The sequence below is a fragment of the Heptranchias perlo genome, chromosome 10, assembly GCF_035084215.1.
Source record: "Heptranchias perlo isolate sHepPer1 chromosome 10, sHepPer1.hap1, whole genome shotgun sequence".
NCBI classification, from domain to species: domain Eukaryota; kingdom Metazoa; phylum Chordata; class Chondrichthyes; order Hexanchiformes; family Hexanchidae; genus Heptranchias; species Heptranchias perlo.
The window spans coordinates 42,650,289-42,671,000 of NC_090334.1; the positions used below are offsets into that span (position 1 = coordinate 42,650,289).

Sequence of the window (20,712 nt, forward strand, 5' to 3'; positions counted from 1 at the left end):
TGGCTATTAAAAGGGCATACGGGATCCTTGGCTTTATAAATAGAGACATAGGGCCCGATGTTAGGAGGGCGTGGGTAACACGCCCAGTGAAATCGGGGTGCTCCGCACGCAATTGCAGGCTAATTGCAGCCACTTACCTTTGCTTCCAGGTTTCACGCTGGAAAGCTGCGCAGCGGGCGGACTGTGCATGCGCAGCATAGGCTGTCAGCTGGAGGAGCCCTATTTAAAGGGGCAGTCCTCCACTGACTGATGCTGCAGAAAATAGGAAAAATTACAGCATGGAGCAGCCCAGGGGGAAGGCTGCTCCCAGGTTTAATGATGCCTCACTCCAGGTATTATTGGATGGGGTGAGGAGGAGGGGGAGGACAGAGATCTCCCCCCAGCCTGCCTCTGCCACAAAGAAGGCCTGGCTCGAGGTGGCAGAGGAGGTCACCTGCACCACCAACATATCGCGCACCTGCATACAGTGCAGGAGGCGCTTCAATGACCTAAGTAGGTCAGCTGTAGTGAGTACACTTACTCATTCCCCTACACTCCATCTGCCACATCACTGCCCCCACCCCACATCTCCTTCTGCACTGCCAACACTAATCTATCACATCACTCCTCACACCCACTCAAAGCTCATCCTCATCTTACCTGCACTTACTCACCTCGCCAATACTCATCCCGCCACTACCACTCAACCCAATCCTCATACAATCTCATGGCTCTATTTCATACTCACCCTCTCATGCATCTCTTTCACAGTCAGCCTCACTCAACCTGCCACTACCTGTGCTGCAGCCACAGGGCATGCATCACATATGTGCAGTAGGAAGCATAAGGCAAACGTGTCGTGAGCATGAAGGGGATGCACAAGGGTGTTTGAGGGTTTGTCATGGTTTTTACTTATATTTAATTTCTGATCAACTCACATAACATATTATATTGTCACCACTACTACCACGTCTTTGCGAATCTTGTCTGGTTTGTGCAATAATGCCCTTTCCTGAGGATCACTATGAAGACCCACAACTGATGCCACCCATTGTGTCACTGCAGAGTAGGTGTAGGTGTATTTGCAGGGCTCTTTTGTGCAGACGACTGAGAGACGTCGTCTATGTCCCCGGTGGCACTCTGGAAGGATGCGGAGGAGAAGCTGTTGAGGGCAGTCGTGACTTTGACAGCGACAGGTAAGAAGATGGTGCTCAGGCCAGCCAGGAGCAGCTCGGCACGAGTGACTCTGAGCCTGCTTGTGCACTGCTACTCAGAGGGGTCCAGGAAGCTGAGCCTCGGTCTGTAGACCCTGTGGCGAGGGTAGTGCCTTCTGCGACGCATCTCTCTCTGCCATTGCCCTCCCTCCTGTGCAGGTGGATGTGTCACAGCACTGTGTTGGGCTCCACGTGTGCGAGGTGGACGGCGTGGCCGGTGAGGCTGGTGATGCTGTTCATCCTCTGAGGAGGTCATGACTGCAGCTACGGCGGCCCCCATCCGGAAGATGTACATTTGAGAGGGTCCGCAAGGTAGGTAAATGTGTCAGGACACCGGGGTAAGTGTGCAAGTTGGTGAATTTTATTGTTAGGAGGAGGGTGGTGGAGGCCAAATTTTGTCCAAAGTGACAGAGTGGCCTCCTGCAATGAGTGAGGGTCGCCCCCCCCCCCCCACCCCCACCCCCACCTGTCAAATGGACCTTTGCAGCTGCAACAGGCTGATGGCTGCAACACGTCCATTTCAACTGGGAGTGTTTCCCCCAATACGGGAAACAGTCTCAGTTGTTTGGAAAATCCCACCCCTCCTAAAATATCATGTTAATCAGGTCTGTAAACGACCTGAAGTACCTAAATAATTACCTTAAGTGGCATCCCGCCGGCTTTAATTGCCGGCGGGAGTCCCACATGTGGGGGCTGCGCGCGCATGTCAGCGCGTCACTGGGGAACCCGGAAGTGGGCGGGTTGGAGCCGGGCTCTGGACCCACCCCGGGAATCCCCGATTTTCGCAGCCCCCCCCCGCCACGAACGCACCCGCTCGAGGGTGCGAAAATCGAGCCCATAGAGTACAAAAGCAAGGAAGTTATTCTAAACCTTTATAAAACATCGGTTAGGCCCCAGCTAGAGTATTGTGGCCAATTGTGGGCACCACACTTTAGGAAGGATGTCAAGGCCATAGAGAGGGTGCAGAGGAGATGTTCTAGAATGGTGCCAGGGATGAAAGACTTCAGTTACGTGGAGAGACTAGAGAAACTGGGGTTGTTCTCCTTAGAGCAGGGAAGGTTAAGAGGAGATTTGATAGAAGTGTTCAAAATCATTAAGGGTTTTGATAAAATAAATGAGAAACTGTGTCCAGTAGCAGAAAGGTCAGTAACCAGAAGACACAGATTTAAGGTGATCAGCAAAAGAACATGAGGAAATTTGTTTTTACGCACCAAGTTGTTATGATCTGGAGTGCATAGGGTGGTGGAAGCAGATTCAATAATAACTTTCAAAAGGGAATTGGATAAATACTTGAAGGGGAAAATTTTGCAGGGCTATAGGGAAAGAACACGGGAGTGGGCCTAATTAGATAGCTCTTTCAAAGAGCCAGCATGGGCACAATGGGCTGAATGGCCTCCTTCTGTGCTGTATCATTCTATGATTTTATGTGCTGTCAATTGTATGAAATTAAATTTAGGCACACTGCTGTGTATCAACTGGCGATAGTGAAACATGCATAATGCTGCCAAATTTAGAAATGACACTTTTAAGGGTGATCCCGCAAACCCACACCCACAACACAGCTGTGCTCGATGGAAGTATAGATTGGAGAATTTGGACAAGAACATTGTAGCCCTATCTATGTTCTGTTCTCCCTGGCATGGAGGGATCTCGGAATCGGCTCTAATTGTTTAAAGCATTTGTACACTAACAAAGAGGTATGAGCACATGAAAAATATTACTAGTTAGGGACTATCCATAATTCTTTGCATTTTCATGAGAGTACTAAGAGAACTCTTATGAGGTGAAATCACTGTGCAATATTAGCATACTGCATGAAATTCTTATTTCAGTGGAGTAATTAACCCATTTATTTTTTTTCTGTCTTAAAATAGCAAAGAAATTTCATAAGAGTAAACTGGCCTGGATTTTCAAGCAGTACTTGGGCAGGTAGGAGGAGAAAATGGGAAAGGGCACAAGTACTAAAATGGGCAGGTGCATTCAAATAAGCTGGTAATGATGTGATATCAAATGTCCTATTTGCTGTCATTATCATGTCTCTTGGACCAGTCATGTTCTCGCCTGTATAAAGTAGTTGTCCAGGGTTTCTAGCTGCTGCAACAAAGCTGGAAGTGGATTTAAAGAGGCCCCCAGATATAAGTATTCACAGAAAACTTATTTCTCAGGCAATTTTGGTGATTTTTTTTTTGCAGTTGACAAATGTTTGACTACTTACCTTTGTGCCTTTTGTTGCGAGGCTGCCATTTATCCCCCTTCCTATCAGTTGCACAGTGGGTTCAATGGGTTTCCGATTGGGAATTCCCCTATAGCTTTGTTTTGTGGAGGAAAAAGAAGAGGAGCAATGGAATGTTGCCAAACTGGTCAGACTGCACCTGAAGCGCCAATCGCAGGTACCCCACACCAGAATATATAGACCGAGCTGCTCCTACCTCAGTTGTGCTAGGAACAGTGCTTGTGGAGGATGTGCTTTACAAAGGAAGCCATCAATAAATTGTCCCACCTACTACAACCTGGCCTACAAACCACCTCCATCACAGGCACTACATTGCCAGTGCTGTCATGGTCTCAACCACCTTGAAAAATTATTCTAAAGGTCATTCCAAGCTGCCACTTGGGACATCACTATCATTATTCCATCAGCCGTGTACAGATGTATAAAATAAATCATAGATGCATTGTTTACTAGAGCAAGCAATTTCATCTACTTCCCTCTGGACACCCAGAAGTGTCATGGCAGAATAATGCAATTTCAAAAAGTGGCAGGTTTTCCCATGGGCCAAGGAGTCATGGATTGGACCCATGTGGTCAAACGTGCTCCATTGTTCAATCCCATCAGCAGGAAAGGATTTCACTTTCTGAATGACCAGTTGGTTGCAATCAGCAACACTACATCATGGAAGTGAATGCTTGCTTTCCTGACAGCTGCCATGATGCATTCATTTTAAAGCAACTCAGTGCCCCAGCACTATTCTATTCTGGAAGGGAAGTCTCAGGTGTCTACTGAGGAAACATGGCTATTCTCAGCAGCCACGGCTGAGACCTGTGCAGTTTCCCAGGACATGAGCTTAGCATCGGTGCAAAGAGTCCGTGTAACTACTGAAATCATCGTAGAGCACACCATTGGCATGTTAAGGCACTTCAGGTGCTTGAATCATTCTTGAGGTGCCAGCAATAAAGTCCTGCTAGAATCTTTGGAATCATGGAGATGCTCTTTTTGCTGCACAAGTTTGCATTACAAAGAGGCCTTATCATGGAGGTCCCTGGCATCAAGGGCAGCAGAAGGATCAGCCAGCGGAACAGCTGCTTGGAGAGTGCAAAGAAGAACCTGTTAACGGCTGCAAGAGACATTTGTGCTACTCTTGTAAAGTATGTTTTCCCTTAATTACCACATTGGCCACTGCATGAACAGTCCTGTTGACATCTTTCCTCTTCCCTCTGCAAATATGCCATCATCTACAGACCTTTCCTTGTGTGCATTAACTCACAAAGTTCTTATTCATACCACCTGATGAAAGTTGTTTCCAACTTTGCCAAAAGCAGTGTCTGCACACATAACAACATTAATGAAACAATAATTTTAATCAAGATCTCTAGTATGTATATGTGCCTAGTGATTCTAACCGTGCTTCCCCTTGGTACCAATGTGTGAAGCATGAACCGTATTCAAGAGTACATAAGGTGGCAGCTGTGTGTCAATATGAACCTCTTGGGAATGAGGATACCTGCACTGCTCAGCCAGAGCCATCTCTTAAGATGGCTGATAGGAGACCAGAGATTCTTGCTCCAGCCATAGTGATGACTCCCTTCCCTCCCTAATGACAGAGGTGGAAAACACATACAATGAAGCACTGAGTGCTACAGAAATAGTTGTTGAGCAGACCATTGGGATTCTCAAGTCCCATTTTGTTGCCTGGATAGGACAGGTGAATCCTTAGGTACAGTCCAGCAAAGTTTTCAAGAATTATAGTGGCTTACAGTTCGTCCGTCGTGTTCAGCCCCAGGGTAGGTCCTAACTCAAGTCTCACACATGGGATTCTTGAGCCACTTACTAGGGAAGAGTAGCTTAGGTGGTTTGCATTGCCTTCATTATGGTTTTTATCTTTGGAATACTTTCTCCTAAGTAGGCTGCAACCAAGGTTAAAGAGTCCCACCTACCCTTTACGATGGGGAGGGGCACCGTATGCATAGGACGCAAGTGCCCCTGCTGGACATCACCCTATATTCAGAGCCAGCGCTCCGGTTGCCGATGCAGTCTGGAGTGGGGTCTGCTAGAATACCACCACTGCCATTGGTCACGCCATCTGGATGTGAGTACCCACTCAATGCCAACCTAGTATTTGGAGACCATTTTCTATCCTCCACTCGCTGAAGCTGTCTGGAGTGGGGCTCAAATCCTTCACCTTCTGACTTGGAGGTGGGAATGTCACCTCCAAGCCAAAGCCTCGCTCTTACGGCTTACGGAATGCTCCATAATTTTGCCAACCAAGCAGGTGCCTCTGGGCTGGTGCTTGAATAGGGTGCGATGACGGACTGGGCACTGTGGAGCTCCCAGCTGCTTATCAAATCTTTCTCTGAAGATCCAGCATCTGTGATGAATACAAGGACATTTGTTTTAGGAGGGTGCACTGTAATTTGTGAATCAGAAGATCTGATTGAGCAGTGATAGCAGGCCTTTCAAGTAATCAAAATGCCTGAAAACAGTAAACACTCAATAGTATAAGCAGCCATCCCACTACCAACTTGAACCCATCAGCTCTCTTTCAACTTCTCGATCTTCCACTGCCTCTCTGGTTTGTTTACTGAGGAGTTGTACAGCTTCCTCCTCATATTTACTCAGACCTAATGGTTCCCTTCTTTCCCTTTCCTTCCATCCCAGCAGCAGAGAACCAATCAGGAGTGAGATTCCTACTCTAAGCCCACCCTGCATACAAAGCAAGCCCTGCCCCCAAGGAAAACATGGTCAGGTGCCAGCAGAGTCACGTGGGTGGGCAGCAGTCCTGCCCTGCCATTTCCCCACTGGGCCCAGGAAAATCCAGGCCTAATATTGCACAGTGCAATTTCATCCCATTACTGTTTCACTTATCCCTTTATCCCAAATAAAGAATGTTCTAAAATATTTTCCACGGTATTTTATGCTCTTTATTTCTTTTATTTAATTTTTTCTATAAGAATTTCTCCCCTCTATTTTTCTTTTAATTATTCTCTATTTTTTCTTCTATTTATTTTTGCTTTTAAATGATCTACCTCCTATTTTTTCTATATCTTTTGTTTCACTTCTTTATATGTTTCTATCAGATTTTCTTTCTCCCTCTTAAATAGAACACGTAGATTGTTGTCTGTTAAATTGTCACTTTTGCTGTTTTACTCCATGATTTCTACCCCTCCGCCTCCTTCTATCTGCAGTTTCACAGCATCTTTCACTTCAGCTTGTCTTTCTATCTTGTTTTTATCCTCCTATTTCATCATCAACTCGCATTAATGGCAAGTATGAAGGAATAATGCACCATATCCATTATCCTGATCCTTTATTTCTTCAAAGACCTGCAGGTACTTCAGTCGGGAAAAAGTTGTATTTCAAAATAAGTTGGCGAAATAAGGTAAAATGTATTTATTTGAACAGAAAGAGAAATTTCTCTCTTACCCTTTTAAAATGTACATCACCCTCCCTCTAGAGTTTGTTTTTCTATGTTGTCATAAGATTCAGAATTATGGATAGACCTTTACTATCTGATGTGCTCATTTACATTAGAAAAATATTGGTTTTCTACCTGCAATTATTTGCTAACATATATGTGATCATATGAAAGATATTAACAGAAGTAAAAGAAAGCGAATGACTAAATTAAGTGCACAAAGTTTGATAATTAAATGAGTTAGACGAGGTTTAATTGGTGTCCTATAGTGAAGGTCTAAGAGGAAGGAAGACCTGTGAAAGTTTTGTGAAATACCAATCCTGTGTATTTTCAAGAAAACCACCCAAATACAGCGCACCCACTGGGTGCTAATCTCGCCAACCTCCTTCCCGTCCCATTCAGTCCATCCACTACTGCCTCCTCAGACTCTATCAGCTGATCAACAATCACCACCCCTCTCCGCATTTCCTCTAGAATGTCTGCTTGGTTGCAAACAAGGCCCTCGTCAACCACAACCTTATTGTGGACAATTGTATTGACATCATGGCATTGACGGAACCTTGACTCATAGGTGGCAACGCCTTGTCCCTTACAGAAGCTTCCCTACTTGTCACCACCTGTGGACCTTACACCAATTTACACCTCCTTCCCCAACTCATCTGGCACCTTCTCCTTCGAGCACCTTACTATCTTCCACCCCTCTTGCCTTTCCTTTAAAAACCTCGTTCTCTATATCCCCCCTCACCCTGAAAAAGACCCATCCCAAGTTTCTTCCTGTAATATTTCTTCCTCCTTTCCTCCCTCAGTCTCTGCACTGACTTGATATTTTATGCTGTCTTATGTTCTTGTCTCTTTATTTGTTTATTTTTTGCATTATTGAAGGAAAATAACAACGCAACAGACATTTTATATATAGTTAATCTTTCTTACAATTTTTGATGTAATTTTTCAATTTATTCTCTACAGTACTGTTTGATGTTTAATGAGAAGGCGATCTGCTCTGGTTCATCAGACAGCACCATTCGAGTCTGGAATTTTACAGGTGTGAAAAATAGACAAATTATGATGAATTTATTTTGTAAGCTCATTTCTTTCTTCATGCCACTAACAATTCCATAGAAGAGACAGGTAGCTGATTTTTTTTTAAAAAACAGGCTTGTATCCATGCAAGTCTTTAACCAACTTTGAAAAGCTATGCAAGGTTGATATGGATTAACTCACCCTCTGATTTCTTCTTCCCTCTGTATCACCTCCACTCAATATCAAGCAAGTCGTAGAATTACATAGACTCTACAGCAAAGAGGCCATTTGGCCCAAATGGTCTCTGCCGGTCTTTAAATTACATACAAGCTTCCCTCCACTCTAATTACCTCTTTCCACCCTGCCCCCACTATTCTTTTCTCCCTCATGTATGCATCAAGCCTCCCCTTAAATGTGTCTAATTGGGTCAGGAACTCTGCCGAATAACAGTAGAGACTTCCTACCAATTTGTGGCACTAATACTAATACTCCAAAGCACTGTGCCATAGAACCATAGAAAAGATACAGCACAGAAGGGGCCCATTCGGCCCATCATGTCCGTGCTGGCTCGAAGAACCACCAGGTGCCCATTCTAATCCAACCTTCTAGCCCTGCAGCTTATAGCACTTCAGGTGCAGGTCCAGGTACTTTTTAAAAGAGTTGAGAGTCCCTGCCTCTACCACCAATTTGGGCAGCGAATTGCATACACCCACCAACCTCTGGGTGAAAAAGTTTTTCCTCATGTCCCCTCTAATCCTTCCACCAATCAGCTTAAATCTGTGTCCTCTAGTTCTTGAACTCTCCGCTAGGGGAAACAGGTACTTCCTGTCGACTCTATCTGGGCCCGTCATAATTTTGTACACCTCAATCAAGTCACCCCTCAGCCTCCTCTGCTCCAAGGAAAACAACCCCAGCCTATCCAATCTCTCCTCGTAGCTGTAATTTTCAAACCCTGGCAACATTCTTGTAAATCTTCTCTGCACTCTCTCCAGAGCAATTATGTCTTTCCTGTAATGTGATGACCAGAACTGCGCACAATACTCCAGCTGTGGCCTTACCAGTGTTTTATACAGTTCCATCATTACATCCCTGCTCTTGTATTCTATATCTCGGCTAATAACGGAGAGCATTCCATATGCCTTCTTCACAACCTTATCTACCTGTACTGCCACCTTCAGGGACCTGTGCACATGTACTCCAAGGTCTCTCACTTCCTCTACCCCTCTCAATATGTTCCCGTTTACTGCGCATTCCCTTTTACTGTTTGCCCTCCTTAAGTGCATTACCTCACACTTCTCCAGGTTGAACTCCATTTGCCACTTTTCCACTCACTCCACCAAACCATTGATATCTTCTTGGAGTCTACAGCTATCCTCTTCACTATCAACTACACGGCTAATTTTTGTGTCGTCTGCAAATTTGCCAATCATGCCCCCTACATTCAAGTCCAAATCATTAATATATACCACAAACAGCAAGGGACCCAACACTGAGCTCTGTGGCACACCACTGGAAATGGATTTCCATTCACAAAGACATCCATCGACTTTTACCCTTTGTTTCCTGTTACTGAGCCAATTTTGGATCCAATTCACCACATTTCCCTGTATCCCATGGGTTTTTACCTTTCTGACCAGTCTGCCATGTGGGACCTTGTCAAATGCCTTACTAAAATCCATGTAGACAACATCCACTACACTACCCTCATCAATCTTTCTTGTTACTTCCTCAAAGAATTTAATCAGATTTGTAAGGCATGACCTTCCCTGACCAAATCCATGCTGACTATCCCTGATTAAACCATGCCTTTCCAAGTGACAGTTTATCCTATCTCTCAGTATTGATTCTAATAGTTTGCCCACCACAGAGGTAAGACTGACCGACCCTTTTTAAACAAGGGTACTACGTTTGCAGTCTTCCAGTCCTCCGGCATCTCCCCTGTATCTAGTGAGGATTAGAAAATGATCCTCAGAGCATCTGCTATTTCCTCCCTGGCTTCCTTCAATAGCCTAGGAAACAATCCATCCGGCCCTGGTTACTTGTCAACTTTCAAGGATTCCAGTCCCTCTAGTACTTCCTCTCTCGTAATGTTTACCTTATCCAATATTTCACACCTCTCCTCTTTAACTACTACGTCCGGATCATCCCTTTCCTTTGTGAATACGGAGACAAAATATTCATTTAAAACCCTACCCACATCCACTGCTTCTACATACAATTACCCTGATCATCCCAGATAGGTCCCACCTTTTCCTTAGCTAGCCTCTTGTTCTTAATGTACTGATAAAACATCTTTGGGTTTTCTTTAATCTTACTAGCTAATATTTTTTCATGCCCTCTCTTTGCTTTCCTTATTTCCTTTTTTACGTCATCCCTGTACTTTCTATACTCATCTCGGCTTTCTGCAGTATTTGGTTTTCTGTGACAGTCATAAGCTTTCTTTTTCTGATTTATCTTGCCCCGTATACTTCTCGGCAACCAGGGTGCTCTAAATTTGGCAGTGCCACTCTTTTTCTTTGAGGGGACGTGTTTGCATTGTACCTGTAGAATTTCACTTTTTAGTGCCTCCCACTGGCTTGCCGCTGATTTCTCCTCAAGTAGTTGTGTCCAGTCCACTTCTGCCAAATCACCTCTTAGTTCTGCAAAATTTGCCTTCCCCTAATTTAAAACGTTTACTCCTGATTTAACTTTGTCCTTTTCCATAATAATGCTAAAAGTAACTGAATTGTTGTCACAATCCCAAATATGGTCACCCACTGTCCCATCTTGATTTCCCAGGACTAAATCTAGAATTGCATCCCCTCTTGTTGGGCTTGTCACATACTGGCTAAAAAAGTTCTCCTGGACACCGATCAAGAATTTTGTGTCCTCTGTGCCCCTCACACTGTTTGAATCCCAGTTGATGTTAGGGTAGTTGAAGTCCCCTACTATTACTGCCCTCTTATTTTTGCACTCAGAAATTTGCCTACATATTTGTTCTTCTATCTCCCTTTCACTATTCGGGTGTCTATAGTACACTCCTAGTAGTATGACTGCCCCTTTTTTATTTCTTAGCTCAGCCCATTTGGCCTCGATTGATGATCCACCTGGTGTCATTATTTTTGCATTGATTTCCATGAGAAAATCCAAAAGGCCCAAAACAAATAATTTTATCCAATGACTTTCAGAGTGAAACTTTAGACTTTGTGTTTTAAAAATCAAACTGTATTGTAATATTTGAGCTCTCGGTAGGATAAAATTCTCTTATGATTGAGAACCTATAGCAGAGGACCTATTTGGGAGGTGCTGAGGACTCAAGGACGGTCTTTCCCATCAAACTGTACGGGACTGAAAATCCACAGCCCCTTCAACACGCTGACATGGTAACTTCGGCAGAAGGGTTGCAAGTTAGACCAGGACCTGGATACACAGGGTCCCTGCCTTCTCTGCTAGTTTCTGATGGGCTTTGTTAGTGGCGGAACCTCTGCCGCCATGGACACCAGCGTAAGAACGGCTGTGGCTAGGGGGAGGGAATCCCAGGCCAGGAGTTTCCTTGTCTAGAGACTGGTGGAGCATTGGCAGGCCAGTATGCTGGGTGAGAACAGGCTGACTGGTCGTCCGAATGGTGAATGTAGGGTCCACCTGAGGGTCCAGGCCTAGCCCCCAAAATTTGGAAAAATTTAACATTGATAAAGGGAGTCAATGGGCGAACTGTCTCACTCTTTTTCTCCAGCAAACCCTAGGCCACAAGTTTCAGCCTCTCCCCTATGGTAGGTGCCAGAGATGTGACCCCAATGGCACCATCCATAAATTATGTGACTTCCCCCCATCCTGCAAACTTGGGCGAGGTCAGCGCCAGGGCTCACCAGCAGGCAGATCTTGGCATTTATGCTGGGATCAAAGCCCAATGGGTTTTCAGCTCCCACATTTTTGTTTTCAGCATGATTATAAAAATAATGAAAGTAAATGGGTTTTTCAGAACTGCTATATAGATGTCTTGCAAATTAGTTCATAAATGACTACTACACAGGGACAAAGGGTGGTAGAAGTTTGGAACTCTCTTCCGCAAGCGGCAATTGATACTAGCTCAATTGCTAAATTTAAATGTGAGATAGATAGCTTTTTGGCAACCAAAGGTATTAAGGGATATGGGCCAAAGGCAGGTATATGGAGCTAGATCACAGATCAGCCATGATCTTATCAAATGGCGGAGCAGGCACGAGGGGCTGAATGGCCTACTCCTGTTCCTATGTTACACAGAGGGAATGCACTTTAATGCCAGGGGTTTGCATTTTGACAGGTAGTGAGTACAGCATTTTTGATAAATCAGTACAAATACTGCTTGGCGATTGGAGAACCCCGAGTTTTGTTTCGATAGCTCATTAAAAGCTTCAAGACTTCCCTAAGTAGAAAACAAGGCATTGGTTTTTCCCTCCGCCAAGTATAAAACATCTCTCCGTCAGACAGAAAGAGGAAACATTGTCTTGGGTTTTGTTAAATTCTGATACCATATTGGGCAAAAGTGAACCAAGACCTCCCACAGCTTCATATAATATAAGGAACTTTAACAATCAAAGCTTGGAGTTTACAGAGGTGGAAGCAGTGTTGTTTTCCCACACACACACTCAAATAAGTCACATGCCTGCTGTCTTGGCCATGAATTATGTCTAACAGAGACAAAAAAAGGGGATGGAGAAAAAAAAAAGCCTTTTAAAAAAGAGGTAGTATCACCAAGTGCGGATGAAGGAGGCCATTCAACCCATCGAGTTCATTCTACAAAAGAAATGCACAATCCCCTATCACCATCTCCTCTCACCACAAAAAAGGAAAAGATTTGCTGGGAGTATATTCAATAGTGTACCACACTTGGTACCTGGATGAATGCACAAATGTTCAAAATTGTTTTTTGGGATTGTTAATAAGTAGTACATTGACATTAGTGCTGTAATGAGTGAAGTACTCTAAGAAATATCCAATATTTCCCACAGGAAAATGTCTCTTTACCTTGTCAGAGCACATTGGGGTTGTGAGGTGTCTACACTTGGATGGAAATAGACTCGTTAGTGGAGGTGACAGAAAGAAGATTTTAGTCTGGGATGTAGCGGTAAATACAGCTTTTGGTGCATTGCATGTTGCATATATAACTATACACATTTCAACTGATCCTCTATGTTGCTGATAATGATCAACACAATCACAAACTTTTAACTTTTGATAGTGACGCCATTTTAATTTCCTTCAAAGGCTGAATAAAAGCTAATCACATCAAGATGTTTTAAAACACATATCCTTCTCAATTAAGATATTTTGTTACAAATATATCAAATAATGAATTTTTGAAAAAGACAAGGTTACATACAACAAAACTAATAACAATGCTTCTACCAGTTACTTGTTACAATTTTTGCAGTCAGCAATCAGATTGGTGTCTGTTGCATCATTAATATTCCAAAAAATTACATATTAAAGTTAAACATAAATTACAGATGGGGGTAACACGAGTTCGCATGTGGATTCACATGGATTCTTAATCTTTCACATGGAAAGCTACCAATCTAGCTGTGCCATCGAGGCAAGGTGCCAAATAGAGAGCTATAACATTTGACAGAGGAGGGAAGATTAATAGGGGAATCATCTTGAGCTGATATCACTCACTTTGTAGCAACCAATTTCAGAATAGAATTAATAGAGGGCTGAGAACAAGTTTCCCAATTGCCTTCAGCAACTGGGAATGGTGTGTGATGCTAAGAGGACCAAAGAAAGCAATACCCTTTAAAAAATGGAAGTTCCACTCTCAAAAAGTATCGGTAAATATGCAAAGATTTTGTTTATATATTGTGCTTCATCACATCCTCAGGTCACATCCAGTGAATTACTTTTTGAATTGTAATCACTGTTGTTATGTAAGCTTAATATTGCACCCCTTTTTTATTATAATCGAATTATCACAATTTCTCAGATGCAAGCTGTCCTTAATGATTTATATAATTGAATGACATGAGAGTGTATTTGAAGTCTATTTCAGAATCTATTTGGTTAGAGTTAAGAAACAATAGAGGTGCCATTACGCTACTGGGTTTATTCTATAGGCCACCAACTAGTGGGAAGGATATAGAGGAGCAAATTTGCAGGGAAATTACAGAGAGGTGGAAAAACTATTGAGTAGTGATACTACGGGACTTCAACTATCCTAATATAGGCTAGAATAGTAATAGTGTAAAGGGCAAAAAGGGGGAGGATTCTGGTCTGTGTTCTGGAAAACTTTCTTGATCAGTATGTTTCCAGCCCAACGAGGAAGGAGGCATCGCTGGATCTAATTCTGGGGAATGAAGTGGGTCAAGTGGAACAAATGTCAGTGGGGGAACATTTAGGGAACAGTGATCATAGTATCGTAAGGTTTAGATTAGTTAAGGAAAAGGACAAGGAACAATCTAGAATAAAAATAATTAATTGGAAGAGGGCCAATTTCAGTTGAGAATGGATCTTGCCCAGGTATATTGGAATCAAAGATTTGCAGGCAAAACTGTAATCAAACAATGGGCGGCCTTTAAAGGGTACAGTCTACGTACATTCCCAAGAGGGGGAAAGATAGGGCAATCAAAGCTGGAGCTCCCTGGATGACGAAAGAGATAGAGAGTAAGATGAAGCAGAAAAAGGTGCGTATGACAGATGTCTAGTTGATAATACAAGTGAAAACCGGGCTGAATATAGAAAGTACAGAGGAGAAGTAAAAAAGGAAATAAGAAGGGCACAGAGAGAGTATGAGAATAGACTAGTGGGTAACATAAAAGGGAATCCAAAGTCTTCTATAGGCATATAAATAGTAAACGGGTAGTAAGAAGAGGGGTGAGGTCGATTAGGGACCAAAAAGGCGATCTACAAATTGAGGCAGAGGGCATGGCTAAGGTTCTAAATGAATACTTTGCATCTGTCTTTGTCAAGGAAAATGATGCTGCCAAAGTCACAGTAAAACAGGGGGTGGCCGAGATACTCGATGGGCTAAAAATTGATAAGAGGAGGTACTAGAAAGGCTGGCTGTACTTAAAGTAGATAAGTCACCTGGGTCCAGATGGGATGCATCCTAGATTGCTGAGGGAAGTAAGGGTGGAAATTGCAGAGGTGCTGGCCATAATCTTCTAATCCTCCTTAGATATGGAGGTGGTGCCAGAGGACTGGAGAATTGCAAATGTTACACCCTTGTTCAAAAAAGGGCGTAAGGATAAACCCGGCAACTACAGGCCAATCAGTTTAACCTCGGTGGTGAGGAAGCTTTTAGAAGCAATAATCTGGGACAAAATTAATAGTCACTTGGACAAGTGATGATTGATAAAGGAAGGCCAGCACAGATGTGTTGAAGGCAAATCGTGCTAAACTAACTTGATTGCATTTTTTGATGAGGTAACAGACGGTTGATGTAGTGTATATGGACTTTCAAAAGGCGTTTGATAAAGTGCCACATAAAAGGCTTGTCAGCAAAATTGAAGCCCATGGTATAATAGGGGCAGTGGCAGCATGGATACGAAATTGGCTAAGTAACAGGAAACAGTGGTGAACAGTTGTTTTTTGGACTGGAGGAAGGTATACACTGGTGTGCCCCAGGGGTCGGTACGAGGACCACTGCTTTTCTTTATATATATACTAATGACTTGGACTTGGGTGTACAGGGCACAATTTCAAAATTTGCAGATGACACAAAACTTGGAAGTGTAGTAAACAGTGAGGAGGATAGTAATAGACTTCAAGAGGACATAGCCAGGCTGGTGGAATGGGCAGACACATGGCAGATGAAATTTAACGCAGACAAGTGCAAAGTGGTACATTTTCGCAGGAAGAATGAGAAGAGGCAATATAAACTACATGGTACAATTCTAAAGGGGGTACAAGAACAGAGCGACCTGGGGGTATATGTGCACAAATCTTCGAAGGTGGTAGGACAAGTTGAGAAAGCGGTTAAAAAAGCATATGGTATCCTGGGCTTCATAAGTAGAGGCACAGAGCGGTTCGGCCACAACTGGGGTATTGTGTCCAATTCTGTGTACTGCACTTTAGGAAGGATGTGAAGGCCTTAGAGAGGGTGCAGAAAAGATTTACTAGACTGGTTCCAGGGATGAAGGACTTCAGTTATGTGAATAGACTGCAGAAGCTGGGGTTGTTCTCCTTAGAGCAGAGAATGTTAAGAGGAGATTTGATGGAAGTGTTCAAATTCATGAAGGGTTTAGATAAAGTAAATAAAGAGAAACTTCCCATTGGCAGAAGGGTCGAGAACCAGACGATACAGATTTAAGGTGATTGGCAAAAGAACCAAAGGCAACATGAGGAGAAACTTTTTTACGCAGCGAGTAGTTATGATCTTGAATGCGCTGCCTGAAAGGGTGGTGGAAGTAGATTCAGTCGTGGGTTTCAAAAGGGAATTGGTTAAATACTTGAAGGGAAAAACTTTGCAGGGCTACGGGGAAAGAGCAGGGGAATGGGACTAACCGGATTGCTCTTACAAAGAGTCGGCACGGCTCGATGGGCCGACTGGCCTCCTGTGCTGTAACCATTCTGTGATTCTAAGTCAGAAATACTTGTAAGTTATAGCACCTCAGCTAGCCATAATGTACAGAATTAACCTCAGCAGTCACAAAATATTTATAGATGAGGCCATTCACTTCATTTTAGTTCATTAACCCAGTAAGACCTTAAAAACTCCTCCCATTGCAGTATGTTTCTGAAATATTTCTTAATAAAATGGTTCCAGGGTTTTTGCCTCTATCCATTTCAAGTATTCATCATGATTTGTGTGAAGAGCTTCTGATACAAGTCCAAAATTGAACTTTTACTAGTTTGAACCCATCCCTTTTCCCAATCTTGTCTTTAGATCCGTATGTACATTAGCACATGAACAGCCCAGATCTCTGAGTTAACCCTTTTTCATGTGTTTTGAAAAATGTCCACAGCTGCTTGTTTCTCACTTTTTGAACTAGGTTCATACAGTGAATACAATCGTCTTCCAACTCACCAATCACATTATTTTTCCTGTCATGTTTAGTTCAGATTCTACCCTTCACTTGTCCTTATAAGCCTGATTAATAGAATACATAAGGCTGGTGAATTCGGCATATATTATCATTGAGCTGTGCTGGCCATTTTAAATGTTAATTTTACTCAACAGTCAAGCCTAATAATAATAGTACATACAAGATATATTTCTGTTGCTATATTTGTGTCCTTGATTTTTCTGCTCTTACTTTTTTTATTGTAGGAAGGGAAACTAGTCCATATAGTCCACAGAAACCCATCCCTCCTGCACAAGGTCTGGATTAATGAGACGAAGGTCATTACAGCTTCTCCTGAATCACCAGGGATTTTAACTATTTTGAGCTATTGGTGAATGATTGCCGTTTGACGGTCAAAACAGAGATATCAGTTACTGTTCTATATCTTGAAAACTGGGGAAAGATTAAACTCATACTTAGCTTTTATAGAAGTCAAGTGATACCTGATTATTTGGTGATCAAGTCAACATGAATACTAAACAGAGTTCATGTAATAACATCCAACTTGATATTTATCGAGAAATAGAAATGAAATGATGAACTCTCTGATACCATAAATAGTGATGAACAGGCAATTCAAATGAATTGTCATCCATACTAGAGAAACCTGATCGGTTAGTTTTTTAACTAACGCTGCCAAGTTTGCGTGATTGACGTAATAAGTGCTAAGCTGCACAGAACTATGCCCATAACTGTAAGATTTGATGTAAACTCAATTTACCAGTCACATTTAAAACAATAAACTGCCCCAGCACTTGAAGATTCTTTATTGAATGCAAGTTTTGAATTTAAGAGATATCTATATGAATACTTTTGATCACAAAAACAAATGTTAAAAATAATGGCCCGGAAGTTGCGCTGAGCGCGAACGAATCTTGCCCGCCGCTCATTACTTATAAACTCACCCACAAACTATTGGCGGGCTTCTGGGTGCCAACTTGCTTCAATGGTGAGCTGTAACAAGTGCAGCAGTCTTTCCCGGGCTTCTGTCAGCTGTGAGAGCAGGAAAAGGATCTCTCTCTCCCCCCATAACCAATCAGCTTGAAGCATCCTTGACAGGCTGTGCAGTCAGAACCAGGAAGTGAAAGCTACAACTGTGATTTCAAATGTAAAATCAGTTAGAGAAAGCGAAATAAATAGAGGGTAAGATTAAAAGGCAGATAAAATAAGGTCAGAAAGAAAAAGTTTTTAAAAATCTTAAATTTATTTTTTAAAAATGTCCAACAACAGTATCAGGAGGAATGAGACTCCACATTTTTAAAAGTTAATTTTCAGTGCCAGAGGGGTTGTTTGGCAGTCATTAATACTTAAAAGTTAGTTTAGGCATGGTATAACTCAGCATACCTTTTTTCTGGAGATTAGTTTCCAGCTGGGCAGGTGAGAAAGTTCCCACTGGTTGATTCATTTCAGCCGGCTAGATCTCTTTACCGCAAAGCATTCAGAGAAGTAGGGAATCAGGTAGAGCAATTTCCAGATTTTCACGTTTGACTGCGCATGTGTGCTCTCCGGAACTTGCTTTTCCATTTTCCCTGAAATAACACTGAGCGCTGTTCGGCTCTGTTATTTTATGAGCAATTTCCAGGCTATGATGTGTAAAGACTCTCTTAATTAGTTTCTACTTGAAGCAAGTCATTATTGCAGGGAATTTCCGTGGGGCTTCTGCTCTGCCATTGTAACTCAGCAGAAGTTCAGCAGAAATCCTATTTACACGCATAAACAGAGTTTCCATCAAACTTGCGGCGGCTGAGTGGGAGTAGCCTCAACAAAATTCCTGGCCTATGCTTTTTTTCCCTGATTTTCTGCATAGCCAGTTCCTGGCTAACCATAGTGGACAGTCTTCTTTCAAATGGCTGTAATATAAAAAATTGCTTATGTATGAATTCTGATATTTACTGCAGTGTAGAGGTCAACATCTTTTTTTCTTAATAAAACTTTTATTATAAATAAAAAAACTTAAATCAATTTCCATCTGTTCTTGCTTCTCAGTATTGAAGCCATTCAGTATCAGGTTCAGTATCAAGAAAATTGACAACAAATCACTGAACAAAGCACTTTCTGAAAATCAGTCAAGGTCAGGGGATCAAGGAGGGATAGATTCACTTGCTGCAATTCCTGTCTGACATGGCATTAAAATATGGCAATCCCAATGAAAGACAAATCTTCCCCTCAAGTCATGTTTAAATCATAAATTAATCAACTAAAAGCAGGAGAACTCTAATATAGCCATGAAGGCTACAATGAAGTAAAACACTTACACCGGTAATTTCCTCAGGAGTTCTCCCAATTGGCCACTGTAACCTTGGCGAAAAACCCATTTACACGTCTAACCGCTGATTCCGTTGATCAAGTTACAACTGGGAGAACACCCCCCACCGCCACCGAACTTCCAGGAGTTAAGAATTTATGCGGGTGAATTTCCTCAGGGCTTTGTCTACTCATCTTTCATAACCTTGTTGGAAGTTCGGCTGGGTCAAAATCCTGGAACTCCCTTCCTAACAGCACCGTGGGAGAACCTTCACCACACGAACTGCAGCGGTTCAAGAAGGCGGCTCACCACCACCTTCTCAAGGGCAATTAGGGATGGGCAATAAATGTTGGCCTTGCCAGCGACACCCACAGCCCATGAACATATAAAAAAAACACTGTTTGAGTGTAACTGGGTTTCCACCAAAGGTGGCAGAGCGGGAGCAGCCCCGAGGAACTACACCCTCTATGTATTTGGTACTGCCAATAGTATACTATTGGTATAGCTTATAAACAAGGAAAACATAGTAAACCTGCAAAGTCTACAATACCACAAAAAAGTTCAAATCAGTTGAAAAACTTATTTTATTTTTAGAATGTTGTACTCGTGTCTGCTCGCTAACAGTAGGCATAGTTATTTGAACAATTTCACTTGTGATTAAGAAATAGAATATTTATAAATGACCACATGGACCACTATATACTGTTACCATGTACCTAAACGTCATTTGATAAAGTTTAAAAAATGATCACTGCCTAATTAAAAAGATTACTGTTTTACGGATAATTTCCGCAACATCTTTAAAACTGTTGACATATCATTCCTTTAATCACTACTCAACTGATCGACTAGCTTTAGATATACTTCCCCCATTTGACATACACTCACAAGTGATGTGAATTGCAATATTACCTGCTCTAGTATTCCACCATACATATTGAGTAACCAGCGGTGAAGTTGTTGAGTTATCATCCAGCACTAGGGAATGGATGTATAATTACTTACAGATCTTCTAGTGTAGAGAACACGTTTATTGGTTTCAGATTAAGTTGGTGAGGGAGGCATTATGTAGTTTTCTTACTGAAATGATTGCTGCAGAATGACATGCTAGTCATGCTGTGAAAGGTCAATTTAATGTTCTTCCACAAGTATATTGTACCTGTTGTGAAGTCTGGTAGATCTGCCATCAGGCCTTCTATGGGAGGATGGAATTTGTCCTGTTTGTGATAAAAGCAGGAGGCTGACTTACCCTGCTTAACTAATTGGAGAGAGCAACTCCCAACAACAACAACAACATATATTTAACATAGAAAAATGTTCCAAAGCACTTCACAGAGGCTTAATCAAAAAAAAATTGTAAAATGGACACCAAGCCAAAGAAGATATTAGGAGGGGTGACCACAAGCTCAGTAAAAGAGATGGGTTTTAAGGAGGACTATTCTTAAAAAGGAGAAAATATGAGGCAATGGTGATTATAGAGCCTTATCCTGGAGTAGGTGTTTCATTATTAAAGAAATATTGGTTACATTAACAAATGTCTTCAGAACCTCAACACTCAAATATGTACCCACTGTCAAAATATATTCTGATTGATCTTTTTGGAA

General features: G+C 42.4%; 1 protein-coding gene across 4 annotated transcripts in view; it reads left to right on the forward strand.

The window, feature by feature from the left end:
* The window catches only part of LOC137326445 (F-box/WD repeat-containing protein 7-like), a 51,173-nt gene extending 30,771 nt beyond the window's left edge, over positions 1 to 20,402 (forward strand). For 2 of the 4 annotated variants that reach the window (XM_067991550.1, XM_067991552.1), the window contains 3 exons: positions 7,793 to 7,868; positions 12,814 to 12,929; positions 17,070 to 20,402. In XM_067991550.1, the coding sequence (XP_067847651.1) occupies positions 7,793 to 7,868; positions 12,814 to 12,929; positions 17,070 to 17,198 (321 nt within the window). In that variant the 3' untranslated portion in view covers positions 17,199 to 20,402. Of the gene's footprint in view, positions 1 to 6,732; positions 6,791 to 7,792; positions 7,869 to 12,813; positions 12,930 to 17,069 lie in introns of those variants that run through there. The other 2 variants (XR_010964196.1, XM_067991551.1) reach the window with 2 other exon arrangements.
* Positions 20,403 to 20,712: the final 310 nt, after the last annotated feature.